This window comes from Rhinatrema bivittatum, chromosome 3 (genome assembly GCF_901001135.1).
Source record: "Rhinatrema bivittatum chromosome 3, aRhiBiv1.1, whole genome shotgun sequence".
NCBI lineage: Eukaryota > Metazoa > Chordata > Amphibia > Gymnophiona > Rhinatrematidae > Rhinatrema > Rhinatrema bivittatum.
In genome coordinates this window covers 486,966,747-486,989,313 of record NC_042617.1, presented here as the reverse complement: position 1 = coordinate 486,989,313, position 22,567 = coordinate 486,966,747, and the positions used below count along the sequence as shown (strand labels likewise).

The 22,567-nt window shown below is 41.9% G+C and overlaps 1 protein-coding gene across 1 annotated transcript in view; it reads left to right on the top strand.

Moving 5' to 3' along the window:
• Window positions 1-22,567, top strand: part of TDRD6 (tudor domain containing 6) — a 408,994-nt gene that overhangs the window by 176,820 nt on the left and 209,607 nt on the right. Inside the window, 1 exon segment of the mRNA XM_029596059.1 lies at window positions 12,312-12,548. Coding sequence (XP_029451919.1) covers window positions 12,312-12,548 — 237 coding nt within the window.

Here is a 22,567-nt window from a genome sequence, read left to right as displayed (position 1 = left end):
CAATACTTACGGGTCCCGAGGTTTCGCATGGAAACTCTACGCTCCGTCAAGGCCGCAGTACAGCCAGGAGAATTCCTCACGGCATTAGACCTGTCAGAGGCATACCTGAGAGACAAAGGACTCATTTTACTGGGGCACAGGCAACCTTGTGGGCTGTTTGCTAGTTTCCCCACAGGAGATCTATCTGGCAGCTACTTGGGCTTCACTACACACATTGGCAGATATTACCAGCTGGATGTCCGGGCCCTGGACTCAGATGGTTTTCGTGAGTGTGCTGCGAGCAGAGCCTCACATTCTCGATAAGGGGAGCTTGAATATACCCCATGCATCTGGACTGATCTGGGGTATGACAGGATAGGAAAACTGGTTTTTACCTGCTAATTTTCATTCCTAGATTACCACAGATCTGCACAGACCCCTACTCATTCTGGAAATTTCGCTCTTGTTTTTCAATATGTAGATAGTACAGAGTTGGTTGATTACTGGGTAGAAAGTTCTGCCACCCATACTGGTCACAGGTGAGCTCCAATTTTCAAGGACTTTGCCTTCCTCCTGCTCGATTAAAGAGGTGGGTTTGGAAATTGAAATTAGTGTTTACAGTTAAATCTCATCTTGGCTTTGGTACAGGTCATACTGAAGGAACTGCAGATGGCACTGTAGATTAAGTAGCCGTATCGGTAAAGCTTTTCTTCTCTTTCCATCTGCTGGTAGGGAACCCATGCGTCTGACCTGATCTGTAATATTCCAAAAATGAAAATACGCAGGTAAAAACTAGTTATGTAGTTGTACTAGGCAGTTCTTTACTTTTTACTTGAGATCAGGTGGTCTCGCTACTGGTGTTATTGAAAGAGATGGTACCCTATATGTTAGATTGAAGGTCTTTCAGGGCTTTGTGTACTGAAACAGAAGGTTGCTTCAGAGTCTTGATATATTTGAGGACCTTAGAAAATTCCTTTGAGGGCTCTGGGCTTTCATGTATGGGAAATGGGATAGTCTATCTTTTGAATAAGGCTGGATAGAGATTTCTCCAGCAGGGCATCGCTTCTTTCTGTTTCAGGATATGGTTCTAATGTATTCTGGAAGGGAGTGACCAGAAAGAGATGTAAGATTCTGTGTCGGAATCCCAGATATGGGTTGTCGAACTAAGCTTGAGAAGATTGGTTTTTCCTTCTCTTCCACAGGTCTTTGAAAAGAAAGAATTGGAGATGGAAAGTCATTCATTGAGAACCTTCTTAGGATAAGTGAATACTCTTCAGGAGGTAGCAGAAAGTTATCTATCTATTTATTTATTTATTTTTATTTATTTGTTGAGTTTTATATACCGTCTTCGGTTTCGCCATTGCAACTGTTTACAAAGGGTCGATTTCTACAATCGTAAATTTGTTGACATGGCTGTTATAGATTAAGGTATATATTTATTCATAGGGTTATTCTGGTATCGTCTGGACTAAGCTGGTAAAGACGATTAGGTAAAGCGTCAGTAGGAGTTTTGGTAGGCTTTTGTAAACATCCAAGTTTTTAGCTCTTTTTTGAAGGTTTTTAAATTTTGTTGTGTTCTCAAGTCCATTGGGAGGGAGTTCCATAGTTCAGGGCTTCCGAGGGATATGGCTCTCTTCTGAGTTGAAATGAGTTTGTGACGTGTTGGTGGGACTTTTGTTCGCTGATCGGAGGTTTCTATTTGGTGAGTGGAGTTTTATGGGTGCGCTGAGCCAGTTTGTTGTTTTTCGTATATTATTTTGTGAATTATTGATAGTATTTTGTAGTCAATCCTGTATTTTATTGGGAGCCAGTGTAGTGAAATTAGGGTTGTAGTAATATGGTCGAATTTTCTTGTTCCTGTGAGTATTCTGGCGGCTGTATTTTGTAGGATTTGGAGAGGTCGGATGGTGGTGAGAGGTAAGTTGAATAGTAGAGAGTTGCAGTAATTGAGGTTGGAGTACTGTTCGGAAATCATTGGGTGATAGGAATGGTTTTAGGTGTTCTAGTGTTAGGAGTTTGTTATATCCTTCTTTGATTTTTGCGTAGATGTGGTTCTTGAAGGAAAGTTCCTTGTCAATTATGACTCCTAGGTTTCGTGAGTGGGTGACGGGGGAGATTGCTGTGTTGTGGTTCATTATGTTGAGAGGTGGCATGTGCGTGGGATTGTTTTTTCTATCCAGCATGATTATTTCGGTCTTGTCAATGTTTAGTATGAGTCTCATGTTATTTAGCAATTGCTTTATTTTTGTGAGGCAGTTGGCTTTTTTTTGTAGGTGTTTTCCAGAGAGTTTTGAATTGGGATGAGTATTTGGATGTCATCAGCATATATGAAGTGATTCAGTTTAATGTTATAGAGGAAGTGGTATATTGGGAGAAGATAAATGTTGAATAGCGTCTCGTAAAGTGCGGAGCCTTGGGGAACTCCTGTGTCAAGGTTAATTTTCTTGGCTAGGGCGTCGTTAATTGATACTTGGCATGTCCTTTGTGATAGATACGATGAGAACCATTGCAGTGTGTTTTCCTTTAATCCGATTTCAGCGAGGCGGTCAATCAGCATTGAATGGTTCACTGTGTCAAAGGCTGCAGATAAGTCTAGTAGGATCAGAATGTAGCTGTGGCCATTATCGAAACCTTTGAGGACGGTGTCATTTAGTGATAGGAGTAGGGATTCGGTGTTTAGTTCTTTCCTGAAGCCGAATTGCGTGGGATGTAGGATGTTGTTCCTCTCCAGGTGGTCGCTGAGTTGTGAGTGGACGATTTTTTCAATGATTTTGGCAATGAATAGTAGATTAGATATTGGACGGTAGTTTAGCGGGTTTTCAGGATCAAGGTTGGTCTTTTTCAGGATGGGTTTGATAATTGCTGATTTTAGGCAGTCAGGGTAGGTTCCTTCTGTGAGTGAGTGAGTGATAGGTTCACGATGTCATTCACTGGGAACCTTCTTAGGATAAGTGAATACTCTTCAGGAGGTAGCAGAAATTTTTTCATATACTTCTTTACAAAATCATGCCCAAATCATGCCACATCTTTTGCAGGAAGGCATTACTATCCTTACCTGGTGATAAAGCTGATGAAGTGTCAGATTCTGGCACTAAAACTGATGGAGAATGTGTTTTCTGTGCCAATGTGGTTGGCTTTGTGGGAGACAGTGTTGATTTCAGCACCGACAAGATGCCTCAGTGCGAGGAACCTTGAAGTTGATTGTGCCATGATCTTCAGCATGGAGACTTATTTAGGGGGGTTTTCGGCGTGCACTGACATGACAATGAGGCTTGTTGCCGGAAGGGAATCTTTTCTTGTCCCTGTGGGAATGGGAGGAGAAAGAGGAGTCTGCATTAGTGCATGACTGACTCTGACCTCTTCTTTTCAGGAGGTTCTGTTTCACCCAACAAGCCTTTTTTTCCCCCTCAGGGGAAAATGCCTCAAATTAATTTGAATTGTCAATACCTGGTAGCCTGCGGAGACATCATTGCACAGGACTCACTGTTAGAGGAATTATAGATGTGGTCCTAGGCATCTGAAACAGATTTTGTGAAGATCTGCAGTAGATTTTTTTTTTTGCAAAGTTTGAATGGTTGCTTCTCTAACATGATTATCAAAAGACTTAACAGAAACAACATTTTTTTTAAAGGGAAAAAAATAACTGAACCAGCAAAAGGAATAAAGACATTTAAAAAAACAAACAAAAAAACAAACTTCTTTTGACAAAAATGCATAGGAAATGAGAGAGCAAGTGTGCCCTGCTGCATCAGTTGAAGATAAGACTGAGGAGACTTGCATGGGGCTGATGCATGGGAGTTTTTGTATGATATTGGGGGCTAATAGGCAGGGCAGCCATATCTCCCGCTAAATTGCAGGGAGCTAAAACCTTTTCACAGGCTAAAAAAAAAAAAAAAGAACTTAAGCTAATGCTTTACAAAGTAGAGCTTCACCTTCCCTATGAATTGGCCATTCTAAAATCAACACAACTAAACATAGGTCTGGTCTATTGTCCCCCAGGAATACTACAAAAAGATTGCTTGCCACTGATTGAATTATTCGCTGAGGTGTTTTCATCACCAGACTCTTATCTTCATTGTAGGAGACTTTAACCTGCATGTAAATAAAACACATAGAAAGTAGCCTGTGAAATGGTTTTAGAGACAATGGAGGCTGTAGGATGGTCCCAATTTGTTTCAAAACCTACTCCAACAGCGGGACACATTCTAAACCTAATATTTGTCAATACCAGGAACTGACTAATCAGTACTTCCCACACTGTATTACACTGGTCCAATCACCATTTAATAAAGGCGGAAATAACCTTCCTCAACCCAGCTCATAAAAGTATAGATGATAACCAAATTTTTACCTTCAAGAAAAAGATAGACATGGAGGTACTTGCAGAATCAGTGGAAAATAAGCTCCTTGAATTAAATCAATCAACAGATTGTCAATGACATAGCTGAAAACCTAAGTCCTGTCCAGATGAAAATTAATAAAGAAAGGAATATCTCTAAACAATAATCCCTGGTATAATCATGACTTAATGCATGAAATAGACCGTTAGAAAATTTGTGAAACGATGGAAACGCCAGTCTTCTGAAGCCCAAGGAAAATATAGATCTCTTCTAACAAAATACCATGCACAAACTAATAAAGCAAAAAAAAGATTACTGTGCTAAACAGATTCATGGGGTGGTATTTAATTCTAAATTGTTCTTTGATGTTAAACATCTAATTAAGGACCTGTTATCTTCCATCTCCAGAAACAATAACTTCTCAAAGGATACTTGCAATGAATATGCATCATCTTTATTAGATAAAATCAGTAGGCTGAAAACTGTTTCCTACCTATTCTCCGACAAAAGCACCTGCAGAATCATATGGCCTGGTTAAATGGATCACATTTGAAATTAATCAAATCATTACAAAAATTAATCCTGCTAATCACCCACGTGACCCAATCCCAGCCAGTTCCTTGAAGCAAGTATACAGTGTTATCACTCTGACACTTGCAACCTTAATTAATCCTTCTCTGTCTAAAGGATCTGTTCCATATGGGTTAAAACAAGCTGTGATTAAACCAATTCTAAGAAGAAAAAAATGGCAGAATAGATGATTAGGACAACTATCATCCAATATCCAATTTGTCCTTTCTCTCAAAAATACTTGAAAAAGCAATGTTATCTCAACTTCTAAATCATTTGGAAGACCACAATATTCTCTTCCCAAACCAATTTGGATTTAGGAAACATCGTTCATCTGAGACTTTACATAAGAACATAAGAAAATGCCATACTGGGTCAGACCAAGGGTCCATCAAGCCCAGCATCCTGTTTCCAACAGTGGCCAATCCAGGCCATAAGAACCTGGCAAGTACCCAAAAACTAAGTCTATTCCATGTAACCATTACTGATGGCAGTGGCTATTCTCTAAGTGAACTTAATAGCAGGTAATGGACTTCTCCTCCAAGAACTTATCCAATCCTTTTTTAAACACAGCTATACTAACTGCACTAACCACATTCTCTGGCAACAAATTCCAGAGTTTAATTGTGCGTTGAGTAAAAAAGAACTTTCTCCGATTAGTTTTAAATGTGCCCCATGCTAACTTCATGGAGTGCCCCCTAGTCTTTCTACTATCCGAAAGAGTAAATAACCGATTCACATCTACCCGTTCTAGACCTCTCATGATTTTAAACACCTCTATCATATCCCCCCTCAGTCGTCTCTTCTCCAAGCTGAAAAGTCCTAACCTCTTTAGTCTTTCCTCATAGGGGAGATGTTCCATTCCCCTTATCATTTTGGTAGCCCTTCTCTGTACCTTCTCCATCGCAATTATATCTTTTTTGAGATGCGGCGACCAGAATTGTACACAGTATTCAAGGTGCGGTCTCACCATGGAGCGATACAGAGGCATTATGACATTTTCCGTTTTATTCACCATTCCTTTTCTAATAATTCCCAACATTCTGTTTGCTTTATTGACTGCCGCAGCACACTGCACCGACGATTTCAATGTGTTATCCACTATGACACCTAGATCTCTTTCTTGGGTTGTAGCACCTAATATGGAACCCAACATTGTGTAATTATAGCATGGGTTATTTTTCCCTATATGCATCACCTTGCACTTATCCACATTAAATTTCATCTGCCATTTGGATGCCCAATTTTCCAGTCTCACAAGGTCTTCCTGCAATTTATCACAATCTGCTTGTGATTTAACTACTCTGAACAATTTTGTGTCATCTGCAAATTTGATTATCTCACTCGTCGTATTTCTTTCCAGATCATTTATAAATATATTGAACAGTAAGGGTCCCAATACAGATCCCTGAGGCACTCCACTGTCCACTCCCTTCCACTGAGAAAATTGCCCATTTAATCCTACTCTCTGTTTTCTGTCTTTTAGCCAGTTTGCAATCCACGAAAGGACATCGCCACCTATCCCATGACTTTTACTTTTCCTAGAAGCCTCTCATGAGGAACTTTGTCAAACGCCTTCTGAAAATCCAAGTATACTATATCTACCGGTTCACCTTTATCCACATGTTTATTAACTCCTTCAAAAAAGTGAAGCAGATTTGTGAGGCAAGACTTGCCCTGGGTAAAGCCATGCTGACTTTGTTCCATTAAACCCTGTCTTTCTATATGTTCTGTGATTTTGATGTTTAGAACACTTCCCACTATTTTTCCTGGCACTGAAGTCAGGCTAACCGGTCTGTAGTTTCCCGGATCCCTTTTTAAATATTGGGGTTACATTTGCTATCCTCCAGTCTTCAGGTACAATGGATGATTTTAATGATAAGTTACAAATTTTTACTAATAGGTCTGAAATTTCATTTTTTAGTTCCTTCAGAACTCTGGGGTGTATACCATCTGGTCCAGGTGATTTACTACTCTTCAGTTTGTCAATCAGGCCTACCACATCTTCTAGGTTCACCGTGATTTGATTCAGTCCATCTGAATCATTACCCATGAAAACCTTCTCCATTACGGGTACCTCCCCAACATCCTCTTCAGTAAACACCGAAGCAAAGAAATCATTTAATCTTTCCGCGATGGCCTTATCTTCTCTAAGTGCCCCTTTAACCCCTCGATCATCTAACGGTCCAACTGACTCCCTCGCAGGCTTTCTGCTTCGGATATATTTAAAAACGTTTTTACTGTGAGTTTTTGCCTCTACAGCCAACTTTCTTTTCAAATTCTCTCTTAGCCTGTCTTATCAATGTCTTACATTTAACTTGCCAATGTTTATGCTTTATCCTATTTTCTTCTGTTGGATCCTTCTTCCAATTTTTGAATGAAGATCTTTTGGCTAACATAGCTTCTTTCACCTCCCCTTTTAACCATGCCGGTAATCGTTTTGCCTTCTTTCCACCTTTCTTAATGTGTGGAATACATCTGGACTGTGCTTCTAGAATGGTATTTTTTAACAATGACCACGCCTCTTTGACATTTTTTACTTTTGTAGCTGCTCCTTTCAGTTTTTTTCTAACAATTTTTCTCATTTTATCAAAGTTTCCCTTTTGAAAGTTTAGCACGAGAGCCTTGGATTTGCACACTGTTCCTTTTCCAGTCATTAAATCAAATTTGATCATATTATGATCACTATTGCCAAGCGGCCCCACCACCGTTACCTCCCTCACCAAGTCCTGTGCTCCACTGAGAATTAGATCTAAAATTGCTCCCTCTCTCGTCGGTTCCTGAACCAATTGCTCCATAAAGCTATCATTTCTTCCATCCAGGAACGTTATCTCTCTAGCGTGACCCGATGATACATTTACCCAGTCTATATTGGGGTAATTGAAGTCTCCTATTATTACTGCACTACCAATTTGGTTAGCTTCCCTAATTTCTCTTAGCATTTCACTGTCCATCTCACCATCTTGACCAGGTGGACGGTAGTATACCCCTATCACTGTAGTCTTCCCTGACACACGAGGGATTTCTACCCATAAAGATTCAATTTTGTATTTAGTCTCATGCAGGATGTTTATCCTGTTGGACTCTATGCCATCCCGGACATAAAGCGCCACACCTCCTCCCGAGTGCTCCTCTCTGTCATTGCGATATAATTTGTACCCCGGTATAGCACTGTCCCATTGGTTATCCTCTTTCCACCATGTCTCTGAGATGCCAATTAAGTCTGTCATCATTTACTGCTATACATTCTAATTCTCCCATCTTACTTCTTAGACTTCTGGCATTAGCATACAAACATTTCAAAGTTTGTTTTTTGTTTGTATTTTTATTCTGCTTTTTAATTGATAGGGATAAGTTAGAATTTTTTAGCTCAGGTGAGTTTTTAGTTACAGGCACTTGGACTACTTTTCTAATTATTGAAACCTCACTGTCGGGATGCCCTAATTCTAATGCATCATTAGTATCCTCTAAATATACCTCTCTCTGAACCATGCGCTGCTGAGCGACTGTCTGCTTTCCCCTTTGTTCTAGTTTAAAAGCTGCTCCATCTCCTTTTTAAAGGTTAGTGCCAGCAGTCTGTTTCCACCCTGGTTAAGGTGGAGCCCATCCCTTCGGAAGAGACTCCCCCTTCCCCAAAAGGTTCCCCAGTTCCTAACAAAACTGAATCCCTCTTCCTTGTACCATCGTCTCATCCATGCATTGAGACTCCGGAGCTCTGCCTGCCTCTGGTGACCTGCGCGTGGAACAGGGAGCATTTCAGAGAATGCTACCCTGGAGGTTCTGGATTTAATCTTTCTACCTAAGAGCCTAAATTTGGCTTCCAGAACCTCCCTCCCACATTTTCCTATGTCGTTGGTGCCCACGTGTACCACGACAGCCGGCTCCTCCCCAGCACTGTCTAAAATCCTATCTAGGTGACGCGTGAGGTCCGCCACCTTCGCACCAGGTAGGCATTTTACCAGGCGATCCTCACGTCCACCAGCCACCCAGCTATCTACATTCCTAATAATCGAATCACCAACTATGACGGCCGACCTAACCCTTCCCTCCTGGGCAGTAGGCCTTAGGGAGATATCCTCAGTGCGAAAGGACAATGCATCACCTAGAGAGCAGGTCCTTGCTACAGGATCCTTTCCTGCTACACCTGGTTGGTGCTCTCCCATTATGAGACCTTCTTCCTCCAAGGCAGCACCAGGGCTGCCAGTCTGAAGTTGGGACTTGACTACTATGTCCCTGAAGGTCTCATCTATATACCTCTCTGTCTGCCTCAGCTCCTCCAGGTCTGCCACTCTAGCCTCCAGAGATCGGATTCGTTCTCTGAGAGCCAGGAGCTCTTTGCATCGCATGCACATGTACAACTTCTCACCGGTGGGTAAAAAATCATTCATGTGACACTCGATGCAAAAGACTGGGAAGCCCCCCTCTTGCTGCTGGACTGCTGCCTTCATCTCAATTTTGATCAGTTCCTAGTTAAGTTTTAGGTTGCTATGGGAGTAGGAATGTGTTTAACATCCTTTAAATGTATTAGTGAATTCACTATGTGTCTGGTAGTGGCCTACCGGGTCTGATCGAATTCTCAATAAAGTTTTTGTTAATTTTTTTTTTTTGTGAAAGTGGCACCTGCCTATAAATTAAGGGATGAGCGAAGGGAGGGTTGGGAAATACAAACAGTCTAACTTCAGTTAGTCAGCCTGAGTGACTCACTGCTCCCTTGATTAACAAATGTTGGTCCCTATTCAAACCCAGTCACACTACCACAACACCTTTCCAAGGTGAGTAACTGAGCTGAACTATTCAACTTTTTTACTTTGGTATATACTGCTCCTAGCTTATTTCTAGCTTCTGGCTACTTTTTTGTGGGGGGGGGGGGGGTTTGTGGTTGTTTTTTTTAATACAATGCACTCAGTATTAAATACAAACACTCAGCTCTTTAAAAGTCTGGAGAACACTCAGTTCTGCAGACTTTTAAAAATAAACACACTACCTACTGCTACCTTATTGACTGACTAAAAATACAAACAGTCTAACTTGTGTATTCACTGCCTACCTACTGCTACCTTATTGACTGACTATTTAAAAATGCAAAACAGTCTAACTTGTTTATTCACTGCCTTTCTGACTATTAAAGGCACAAACACACAAACACACTAAATAATATTCCCAAATAGTTAACTTTGCCCCAATACTTTTAAAAAAGTCAATGTCCCAAGCAAAAACTTACTGATTCCTATCAGCCACCAGCAAGGTGATCCTCTCCTCTCAGTGTTTCCACTGGAACTCCTCTCATTAATGGACTCTGTTCTACGAGGTTTTGATGCTGAGGAATCTTACCTTCTTGTGCTAATCGATTTAACAGCCATCTTTGACACTGTGGATCATACCCTGTTGTGCCATCAGCCGAGCAATATTGGGATAGATGGTAGTGTCCTCAGATGGTTCTCTTCCTTTCTATCTAATAGGATATTCCAAGGCAAATTGGGCAATTACATATCTGATACTTTCCATATTGATACAGGTATCCCTCAAGGTTCAGCCCTCTCAGCTACACTACACTATTCAATATTTATATGCTCCCATTATGTAAATTACTGGCTGATTTAGGAATTACTACCTTCCTGTATGCTGATGACATAGTTTTGCATTCCATTCGCCAAATCATTTCAAAATAGTGCATCAGCACTCTCAATCAAGCCTTCTTAAATCAGTACAGAATGAACTATCTCAGCTTACTCAAAAGAGACAGAAATCATTTGGTTAAGCAGAAATTCTTCTATAGTTAAACCTCCGTCTCTTGACCTGAGTAATTTTCAAATTACTCCCTCAGATCAAGTACGGGATTTAGGTATCCAGCTAGATGAAAACCTGACAATGAACAAGCACATAAAAAAATTAATCAATGCAGGCTATGCCAAGTTACGTATATTACATCAGCTGAAACCTTTATTAACTTTCAAAGACTTCCATATTGTATTGCAAACTCTACTTCTCTCAATTATACTGTAACTCCCTATTATTGTCTTCCTGTATGTTTCTTAACACATGACAGTTATTACAAAATGCCTCAGCAAGCCTTTTATCAGGAACAAGAAAATTTGATCATAAGAACATAAGAAAATGCCATACTGGGTCAGACCAAGGGTCCATCAAGCCCAGCATCCTGTTTCTAACAGTGTCCAATCCAGGCCATAAGAACCTGGCAAGTATCCAAAAACTAAGTCTATTCCATCACACCCTTACTGATTTCACTGCACTGGCTGCCAGCACAATCCAAAATCTGTTATAAAGTATTAATGTTAACATTCAAAATCATTCACTCCAGTAATATGAGTCTGAAAGGTGTGACATTACAACCGTACACACCTCAGCACACACAAAGCTTTCAAATTAAAGGTCTGTTGACTGTTTCTGTAACATGAAGTACACATCTGATGCAGGTAAGAGATCGTATGTTTTCCATAGCGGGACCAAAGCTTTGGAATTCTCTACCTGAGAAGTTATTCTTGATTCCAGAAAGAAAGAGATTTAATTGTGAGATAAAAACATGGCTATTCAAAAATGCTTAACCTAAATTAAACATCAGAATGTAGAGAACTACATTAACAAGAAGGACAAGAGATATTAATTGAGGAATTAGGATTAAGTTAACGAGAGACTTTAAGAATCTCAATATAACGTACTGACTATCGTGAAAACTTATCAAATAAATTTCCCGTACTACTCACCTTATGTCTTAGATCTCTAGATAATATGTATTTGAACATCCCATTTGATTTATGTTAATTCCTGTCTATGAAAACTACCACCTTAAACTGTAACTTTTTACTTAGATGCAGCTCCAACACTGCTCTCTACATTAATAGTGGGGGTGGAAGGGAAATAGAACCAAAAGGTTACTAAGAGCCAAGAGTAACAGATAAGTATGAGGGAAAATAAAAAGTGCGAAACTTGCTGGGCAGATTGAATGGGCTGTTTGGTCTTCTTCTGCCATCATTTCTATGTTTCTATGTAATCATTTGTTGATTTATAATTTGAATGCTAATTTTGTACTCCGTGATCTATATATGGAACAACGGTTTATAAAATATCTAAATAAAATATAATGGGGAAAAACTGAATCATGAAAATGAATACGGTGTTGGACTCCTGATGGTAAATAAAAATCTTTACCTTTGACTTCTACAGTTAATCATTTTTGCATAGCTTTACCAGAAAATTTGTTTTGTTTAGGTTAATATCTGCTTTGAGTAACCTGTTAACCTCTTTTGTGTAAAATACTGCTGTTTTTTAGACTCTGAAGGTGAATTAGCATAAGCACCCATCAAACTCAATAAGACCCCTGACTGTTAAGCTTTTTATGAAATGACTAAGAGTGAATGCGGCAGTGTATGTTACCATTTTTAATGTTTTCCAATCTGTTCATAGAAATGGGCTCAAACATTGGTCCAGATTTGTACCTGAATGACCAGACTCCTTCAGGCAGTCCTGAGGAGATGCCTGTTCATGAGACTTCTTATTTCCAACTTAAAACTGCACAGAATGCTGCTAGAGAAATAATTGCTTCTGCACAGATCTTCCAGCATTCCTACAGTCCTGGAGAGACAACTGAGAGTGAGATCATTGAATCACAAACCCTTAGCCAGAAGGATGCTTTACAGCTTGGTGAGTAGTAGCATAGCTGAATTACAGTTCTTAAGTTAAAATATTAGTAGCTAAAAATTCAGGAAGCTGTTTAACATACCCAATTGTGATGCATACCATTTTTCTATTTAATTCTGTTAAATCCTTCTGGTTGAGGTTTTGCTATACTCTTCTAAAACAGCGGTTCTCAACCGGTGTGTCACCAAGCACATGCCAGTGTGTCTCCACACTTCCCAGTCCCCCACTGGCCCAGCTGCTCCCCCTGCCTCAGTGAAATAGGAACTTATCTTCCACCCAGGCTTAAAATGCTTATAGCCCGGGTGGACCGTGGCAGGAGAGCTAGAGGCAGCGGTGTGGTCTCTTCTTCCACCCCCCCCCCCCCTCCACACACACACACACAGTGCAGAAGAGGAAGTGGAGAACAATGGCTGCGTGTGCAGGAAGAAGAGACCATGCCAGTGCGGGCAGCATCGGCCCAAAGAAGAGAGGCACAGCCTGAAGTAGAGCAGCACGGCATGGAGCAAAAGAGGAGCAACATCAGCCCCTGCGGCTGATGGGACTGATTTCTCAAGGGCTGGAAGTGGAGGAGGCAGCTGCTGCTAGCTTGGGGGGAGGAGAGAGTGAGTGAGAAAGCATATGTGTTTGAGATCCTGTGTGTGTGATTGAGTGAGTGTGAGAGACAGCATGTATGTGTGTGATTGAGAACCTTTGTGTGAGAGAGAGCATGAATGAAAGTGTATGACTGAGAACCTGCCATGTGTAAGTGAGACAGATCACGAGTATGTATGATTTAAGAGCTTGTGCGTATAAGTAAGAGAGAGCATGTGTGTAAATGTGTGATTAAGAGCCTACATAAGAGAGAGAAAAAGCAGGTGTATATGTGTGGATTGAAAGCCTATATAAGTGAGAGAGAGAGCCATGTGTGTGATTTGAGAGCCAGTGTGAGAGAGAGCTTGTGTGTGACAGAGGAGAAAGTTGCAAGCAATCACTCCGCCTGCAAATTCAAAACAATCTCAGGGCACCTGGATTTCAAATGTTCCCAGGTATGCAAAACAAAGCATTTTTTTATCCTTATTTTTCGTTATTGGGTCTTTGTGTCTGCTATTTTGAAATAGTTTATTGGTATCTAGAAATTTTTGATATGAGTTTTTATTTATTGAATATTCCATTCATTAGCAGTTTTGAAATCTGTTTTTTTACTGCTTTTGATTTTATATCTCTTGATTTGTTTATGAGGACTGGTGATGTTTCTCTTTTTCCTTTGTTACACTGCATACAGTCTCTCTGGCTTGTTGCGGTTTCCAGTTCAGTTTTTGTCTGCATGTTTCTATTTATGCTTTATGGTCTCTTTATTTTTTTTTTAGGTGAAGGTCTTCACATGTGACTGAGGTGAGGTATTCTATTGGCATGTAGTTTCTGTGTAGGGCTCTATAGAAGCCTGGCTTGGTCCTTTTTCCTAATAGGAGGAGTATTGGAGTTTTAAGGCCTGGTGTGATATTTTCAGTTTTGCCTTGTAAGGTGGTTACTGTTTGAGTGCTGGAAATTGGTGCTGTTTTGGTATGGGATGTTTACTGTTTATGCAATTTATGTTCAGAGTACTTCTTTCCCTTGTGTCATTCTTAACAATAAAAATAATACTGGGCCTTTATTTTTTATTTCTGCCGTGAATTGTAATGAGCAGTGTGTCACGCATGTGAGCATGGTCTGTCAGGTGTTTCACGATGGGAAAAAGTTTGAGAACCATTGTTTTAAATTAAAAAAAAAAAAAAAAAAGACAGGACTTCATGAACTAAAATTTGCATTTTTTTTTTTTTTTTACTTTGCATAGCAAAAGGTGGAAGTGATAGAACTCAATCTGTTTTTCCATTTTTATTTTTAATGGAGGCCTGTCCAATAGCTAGACTTCAGAAAATTTATTTTCTCTTTAACCTGCCAGACTAGTCCAGACACATGGTTTATGCTCCCCTACCAGCAGATGGAGACAACAAGTTTGCTGCTATCACCCCATATAGATTCTTGTGCTGACCTCAGCCTACCCATATTTTTCTCTTTCAGATGGTAGGCAAGCATCTCTTGCTGAGAGCCAGGGCCGGTGCAAGGGGATTTGGCGCCCTAGGCGAGCCTTCTCCCTTGTGCCCCCCCCCCCCCCTCCGGTCTCGGCTCAGACTCCTACGTCATGCTCTATCACGCCTGCTGACTGGGGTTTTCTGGGTCGCGAGCAGGTTGGGCACTGCTTGCGGCCTGCCAAATCTCCACTCCTCTTTGCCACCGCTTGCAGCCCCATATGACTCGTACCCAGTGGCGCACCAAGGGTCTCCGGTGCCCGGGGGCCAATGCATTTGTGTGCCTCTCCAGCATCCCCCCTTAATCCTTCTTGTACTAATGCTTAAGGTCACAGAAAATCAGTGGTGTCTCCAGACAGAAGAATTGGGAGGGGGAGCCAAAATGACATTTCTTCATCTCACCCACCTCTATAGCATGGATCCTGCTTTAAAATTGGTTATTAAAAAAAAGTGTTAATAAAAAAAAGTCCAAAGGGTCCTCTGTGTTATTTTAAAAAGCTGGCCAGTTTCACACTATAAAATTATGTTGATAGCCTCATTCAACTAATTCTATATGGCTATGAGAGTGAAGTCTGGAATTTATAGGAAGGGACAGAATGTCAATATAAATCGTGCACCTCCAGTTGTCTAACTCTGTGCATCCACTGAAATTCCCCCAAACAATGGAGCTTGGATGTTTCCCTTACAGCTCATCATACTGAAAGATATTTTTAAATTCTGGTGTCACTTCACAGTAACAGCAGCACAAACACCTTCCACTACCAGACACATTGTGAACTAACACAAAACACCACAAAAAAGACACTCAAAATCTATACTGCAATCCCATCATAACATAACAGTAATAACACCAAGGACTCAAACAACAATAATCCTACCTGTGAATAAGCAAGGGTAAATATTACACTGGGTCCTAGAATACCAATACTCCACCTACTGAGGAAACAAAACAAACCCGATTGCTATAGATCTCTATACAGACACTATATGATAGCAGAATCTCTCATCATGGTCACACACACAGAGCAGAGACAGACCCTCACCAAATACAGAATACAAAATAAAGGAGCACAAATTTAGAAAAAACTGAAATGGAAACCCCAAGAAGCCAGACTCAGTGTATTAACAATGGAAAAACAGAACCACCATTCCTCATAAAACAAATAAAATCAAGAAACATAAAGCATCAGTTATAATAGTAAAACCATACTAATAAAATAATATTTTAAAACTACTGATAAATAGAATTTCTATTAATTAAAATCATATACATTTTTTACAATTTCCTAAAACCAATAAAATATTTCAAAACAGCACATATATCAAATAACACACAATAAATAAAACTAATAAGGATTTTAAAAAGCCCCTGCTTGTCCATACATGGGAGCTCTTGATTGAGGTTATCCTCTCTCTCTCTCTCTCACACATACTCACATGTCCATTCTCTCTCACACATACACAGTCACATACATACACATTCATGCTCTTATACCCAACCATAACCTCTCGCTCTCACAGACACTGACACACTCAGGCTCTAAGGCACTCTCTCCCCCTCCACCCCCCCCCCCCCACAAACTCTTACTCCCCTGGATTTTCTCATACACACTCATGCTCTCACTGGCTCCCTCACATACACACACACACAGGCAAGCTCCCAGTCATTCTCACACTGACCCCCAGGCGGGCTCCCATTCATTTTCACACCACTCCCTCCCCATCCCCCAGGCATGCACACATTCATTCTCACACCCAGACCCCCAGGCAGGCACCAATTTATTCTCACACACACACACAGCACAAACAGGCAGGCATCTATTCTCACACATACAAACCCCAGGAAGACACCCATTCATTCTCATACACAGACACACCCTCAGGCAGGCACCCATGCATTCACACACATATACCGCCAGGCAAACTCCCATTCATACACATGCACACACTAAAGGCAGAGACCGCCTCTCTTTCTTTTGCCAGCAACCTCAGAGCCTCTCTCATTCCTCTGCTGCCACTGTCACTGTTGCTGTATGGCTATTGCGGAGGTGCTGATTGCTGCTATTGGCACTGAAGCCCATTCTGCTGCCTCCTCTGTGCAGGCCCCATGGGCTTCCAGTTCCTCTATGCTGATCTCCTACATTGTGAGATCTGCATAGAGAAAGTGCTACTCTTGCACATTCCCAAAGATTACATGTTCCAATCAGTAAAAAATAATTTATTTTTTTTTACATTTGCTGTCTGATCTTAGTTTTCTAATCGGTTGGTCACAGGCTTTTTTTTTTCCACCTTCCCTTTCTTATTTTTTTGTCAATTCCTTTTATAACATATTTCTTTTCTCTCCATCTGTCTTCTTCCCTCAAACACACAGTCAGGTTCTCATTCTCACATGCTTTCTCTCTCTCTCACACACACACACATACACAGGCACTCACTCTCACATGCTCTCTCTCATACAATCATTTATACACAGTCTCTCACTCCCACATGCTGTCTTGCTCAAGCACAGGCTCTCATTGTCACATGCTCTCTCTCATACAATCATTCATACACACAGTCTCTCACTGGCACATGCTGTCTGACTCTCGCACACAGGCTCTCTCTCACTCCCACATGCTGTCTTGCTCAAGCACAGGCTCTCACTGTTACATGCTGTCTCTCTCACACACACAGAGGCTCTCACATGCTGTCTCTGCAAACATTCAGGTCCTCACTCCCACACACAGTCTCTCAACTCATCTCATACACGCACACATACACACTGTACAAACCCTCAGTCTCTCTCTCACCTCTGGGCCTCCTCTTCACGGGCCGCTGCAGGATGGGCTCTGCAGCGGCCCCGGACTTCTCGAGCCGCGCTGCTCCTCTTCTGCACGCGGCTGATGCTTCTCCTCTTTCCTGCCCGTGCGGCTCCGGCAACATTTTTCTTCCGGGGCCGTGCGGGCAGGAAGGAGGAGAAGCTCCTGCATTGGCTGATGCTCCTCCTCCTTCCTGCCCGCGCGGCTCCGGCAACATTTTTCTTCCGGGGCCGTGCGGGCAGGAAGGAGTTGGAGCACCAGCATGTTTAGACACGATTGTTTTCTTCCGGCCGTGGTGACTTGAGCTCCACCACGGCCCCGCCGATCTTCTTGCTGTGTGTATCCGGCACACAGCATAGCAGTAGTTCACCGCTCAGCCGCTATTGGGATGACGTCCACCGGCGGCCATTGGCCATCAGCGGCTCGGCGCCCCCTAATGCTCAGCGCCCTAGGCGATCGCCTAGTTCGCCTAGTGCTTCCACCGGCCCTGCTGAGAGCTAATGTCAGGCATAGGGCAGCTGAAGAGGAATTTAGAAGACTGCTGCTAGTATAGTGGGCCTGTGGGCTTTTTCCTTCCTTGACTGATCATATCCTAAGCTAAGGAGCATTGACATGCAGGGAGGATGACTTTTTTGTCCGCCTTCTAACATGCTTGCTGCCCTTTCCTCCCTACATATTGCCTGTTTCTCTGCCCCCCCTTCCTCCTTGAGCATTAAAGTGTAAAAAAAAAAAAATCTGTGTGTGTATATATATATAGAGAGAGAGAGAGAGATAAGATTAAAGGAGTGATGCTGTTACTTTTGTACTGCAGCAGTTGGTTGTAGAGCCACTTCAGTCAAGGGAAGGGAGTGTGGGAAGGCTGTGGCAGAGCACATAAGAGCAGTAACTAAATAAAAAATAATGCTGGACTTAGGGAAGTCTGTCTCCCAGGATTTTAGAAGACAAGCTTAGAGGGACTTCTCAAATTTCTGGCTGAAAGTTGCTTTGAATTCCTGAAGTGTTATCAACCTGGAAAGTCCTTGGCTTTTAGCAGGGTTGTCCATTTAATAAATCTTGGACCTTTTGAGGTGGCAGGGATGGGAGCTCTAGAAGTGTTGGCTGTATTCGTAGTTCCCAATCAAAGTTTTGGGACCACATCACTATTCTATCGGTGATGAGTTCAAATTGCTACACATAGGTGGGTCTTGGCCATCATGAGAGACTATTTTGCCTTGACATTTTACTGTCCTATTTCAGATGCCTTTATGGCAAACTTTGTTACATACAGAAGAGAGAGATATAGTCCAACTTTGTTATAGGGGTGATGACTACAGACCTGTGTCAATGGGGACAGGGAAGTTATTCTATTTGTTGTAGTCCCCAAGAAGACACTTTTTAAAAATTTTGATTATTTTATTTCAGTTTTTTTATTCCGCTTTCATAAATGGTATCTTTCCCGTTGGGTTACAAGGCATTGTACCATAAAACAAATACAAAGTAATTGCATAACAGACTGCATCATCAAATAGCACACTATGCAATAACATAGGCCTTAAGAAAAACAGTTTTGTTTTATGTTTGAAATGTATTATAATCCACTTCTAATCTCAGCTTGTGGGTCTGATACGTGAAAAGGCCCTGTGCTTAGTTTCCATTAAGCTTGTCCTTAGAGTAGCCAATAATGCTGCTTGTGAGGAACAAATGACCCAGTTGGGCTGATACCAAAAAATAACTTCTGCTAGATACATCAGAGCTTGGTTGTGAAGAATGTGGAAAACAGTACACAACAACTTGAATTCCAGTCTGTAAGTGACAGTCAAGATTTTAGGCACTGGTTGTATAAGATAAGTTTTAGTGATAGTAATCAAGCGAGCAGCTATGTTTTGAATCATTTGAAATCTGGATTTAATGTAATCACCAACGACTGTACTGACATACAAAGGTTATCTTTATCTAAATATAGATAAAAACCTTGTATTATCCCAGGACAAGCAGGATGGTAGTCCTCACATATGGGTGACATCATTGATGGAGTCCTAGAGCGGGAAAGCTTTCTGTCAAAGTTTCTAGAAACTTTTGACTGGCCCCATGAGGGCACTGAGCATGCCCAGCATGCTATGATGTTCTCTGCCACAGGTGTCTGTCTTCAGTCTTCGTCTTTCCGCGCTGCAGTAAGCATCGCGGTGTAGGAGCCATTGAGAACTTCTCAATACTTTTGTGACTAAAAAGTCATATTATTTTCAGATATTCTCTCTCACAATTCTCTCAGGAGGTCTTTCTTCACCGGCTGGTGAGTACCTCGGTCTCAATATTATTCTCCTTAGGAGAAAATTTTTTTCTCACAAATTCGCAGTTTCCCTCGACGGCTGTCGATAGGAATATGGTTACCGGTTTTAAAAAATGCCTGGTATGCGCCTGTAAGATGTCGCTTACTGATCCACATCTCGAGTGCGTAATATGTCTGGGAGAAAATCACGATGTAAAAAATTGCCCGCAATGTGCCGAAATGACGCCGAAAACAAGAAAATCTCATCTGGAAAAAATGGAACATTTATTCCATCTCCAGTTAATACCATCGCCTTCATCATCAAAGTCGTGCAAAGCACTTGCTACTTAAAAAATCCACCCCGGGACCGGCGGGGGATCACTCATCGTCCTCGTCCGCATCGACGAAATCCGTTCACCCTCAAAAGTCAAAACATAGGCATCGACATCGACGGTCATCGACGATTGAATCCACGTCCCAGGATCCGTCGACGGCAAAGCGGCCACGCTCGGAGGAAACCTCGCTGTCTGGGCCTCATCCTCCGATCTCGACAGCTGATCCCCTGCAGCCTTCGCCACCGCTTACAACTGCTCTGGTACCATCAGTTGTAATGCCGGAATTGTCTGATATCATCAGACAAGCGATATCGCAGGCTTTGAGGGAACAGCTAATTCAGACGGGCTCGTCGATGCCGATGCTCCCAGCATCGATGCCGGCAACCCTGCCGATGCCGGTGGGACCACCGATGCCGGTGTCCACAGTGACGCCGAGAACACTGGAGGAATCTACGTCGACACCAAGAATAATAACCATGTCGACGTCGATTTATTTATTTATTTATGGTTTTTATATACCGGAAGTTCCTGTATACAATACATATCACTCCGGTTCACAGGTAACAAGATAACTATCGCCGGGATGGCGGTTTACATGGAACATATCAAACGATTAATCTATTATAGAGTAAAATACAACTAGGATCAACTTAAAAACATATAAATAAGGCAAATGAACTTTACATTATTGTTGTAATAACAGGAGGGTTATTGCTCTTCTTGCACTTAGCTCTCAGGGAAGGCTTGAAGGAAGAGCCAAGTTTTGAGTTTAACTTTAAAAGTAGTATGGCACGGCTCAAAGCGGAGCTCTGGTGGTAGAGAGTTCCAGAGAGACGGGCCCGCTGTGGATAGTGCGCGTTTCCTCAGGGAGGATTTTGCAGGTTGGGTGACCATTCGGTTCTGGTATGCCCTTCTACTTGGCCTTTTAGAAGTTTGTAGTTGAAGCTGGAAGGTTAAGTTGAGTGGAGAGATGTTATGTAGGGCCTTATGAATCATCATGCTTGTTTTGAACTGTATCCTGTATTTAATGGGAAGCCAGTGGAGATTCTGGAGGATCGGGGTGATATGGTCCTTTTTTTTGGCGTTGGTGAGAATTCTTGCAGTGGCATTCAGGACCATCTGGAGGGGTTTGGTGGTGCAAGCGGGAAGGCCCAGCAGAAGTGAATTGCAGTAGTCTAATTTCGGGAGAATGATGGCTTGGAGTACTGTGCGGAAATCCCTGTAGAGTAGAAGTGGCTTTAGTTTCTTTAAAACTTGTAGTTTAAAGAAGCATTCTTTTGTAGTGTTATTTACGAATTTGTTGAGGCTGAGTCTGTTGTCTAGGAGTACACCCAGATCTCTGACTTGAGGTGAGGTGGTGTGTCCTGAGGTGTCTGGAGGATTGCTGGTGGTGGGCGGGGCAGCTTGATCCGGAGCTATTATAAGGATTTCCGTTTTGTTGGTGTTTAGGACCAGGTTGAGGCTGGCTAGTAGATCGTTGATTGTTGAGAAGCATTTATTCCAGTAAGCCATGGTTTTATGTATAGTATCCGTTATGGGGATGAGAATTTGTATGTCATCCGCGTATAGGAAATGGGTGAGCTTGAGGTTAGTAAGTAGATGGCAGAGTGGGAGAAGATAAATGTTGAAGAGGGTGGGGGATAGTGAGGACCCTTGTGGTACCCCCATTTTGGCTTGAATGGGGTGAGACTCCTTGTTGTTTATCTTGACTTTGTAGGTTCTATTCTCTAGGAAGGATTTAAACCAGTTGAAAGCTGCTCCTGAGATGCCGATGTCTGTTAGTCGTTGTAGTAGGCTTGAGTGGTTCACGGTGTCGAACGCTGAGGATAAATCCAGAAGTGCGAGGAGGCAAGGTTGACCTTTTTCAAGATTGAAAATGATGGTGTCCGATAGTGTGGCTAATAGCGATTCGGTGTTCTTTTTCTTCCGGAATCCAAATTGGTTAGTGGTGAGGATATTGTTGTCATCGAGGAATTCAGAAAGTTGTCTGTTAGCTAAAATTATGGAGAAAGTTGTTAACATAGGAAGGTTTGCTATGGGTCTGTAGTTAGCAGGATCTGTAGTGGGAAGGTTGGGTTTTTTAAGGAGAGGTTTGAGCATTGCCAACTTGAGTTGGTTAGGAACTTGGCCTTGGGCGAGGGAGCGGTTAACTATGTCTGCAACTGGTTTGGCAATGAAGTCAGGGATTGAACTCAGCAGGTTTGGTGGGATATGGTCTAGAGGATGAGAGGATGGCTTTTTCTTCTTAAGGATGTTCGCTTTTTCTAAGGTGGATGTGGGTTCAAGAGTTTCGAGCGTTGCTGTGTATGTGTTGGGTTGAAGAACGGGTGCTATAGATGATTGCAGGCTGTGGTTGCTTGTGAAGCTAGTGTGCGGAGATGATCCTTTCAGGGGGGCTACGAGTGTGGTGATTTTGTTGTCAAAGAAGTCGGCTAGTTCATTGGCTTTTTTAAGAGCTTGGTCATCTGGGATGCTCGGTCCGGGAGGTTTAGTGAGGGCTGAAACATAAGAGAAGAGAGCTCTTGAATCAAACGAGAAGTGGTGAATCTTTTTGGAGAAGAATGCTTTCTTGGTTTTGTTGATTTCGTTTCTGTATGTG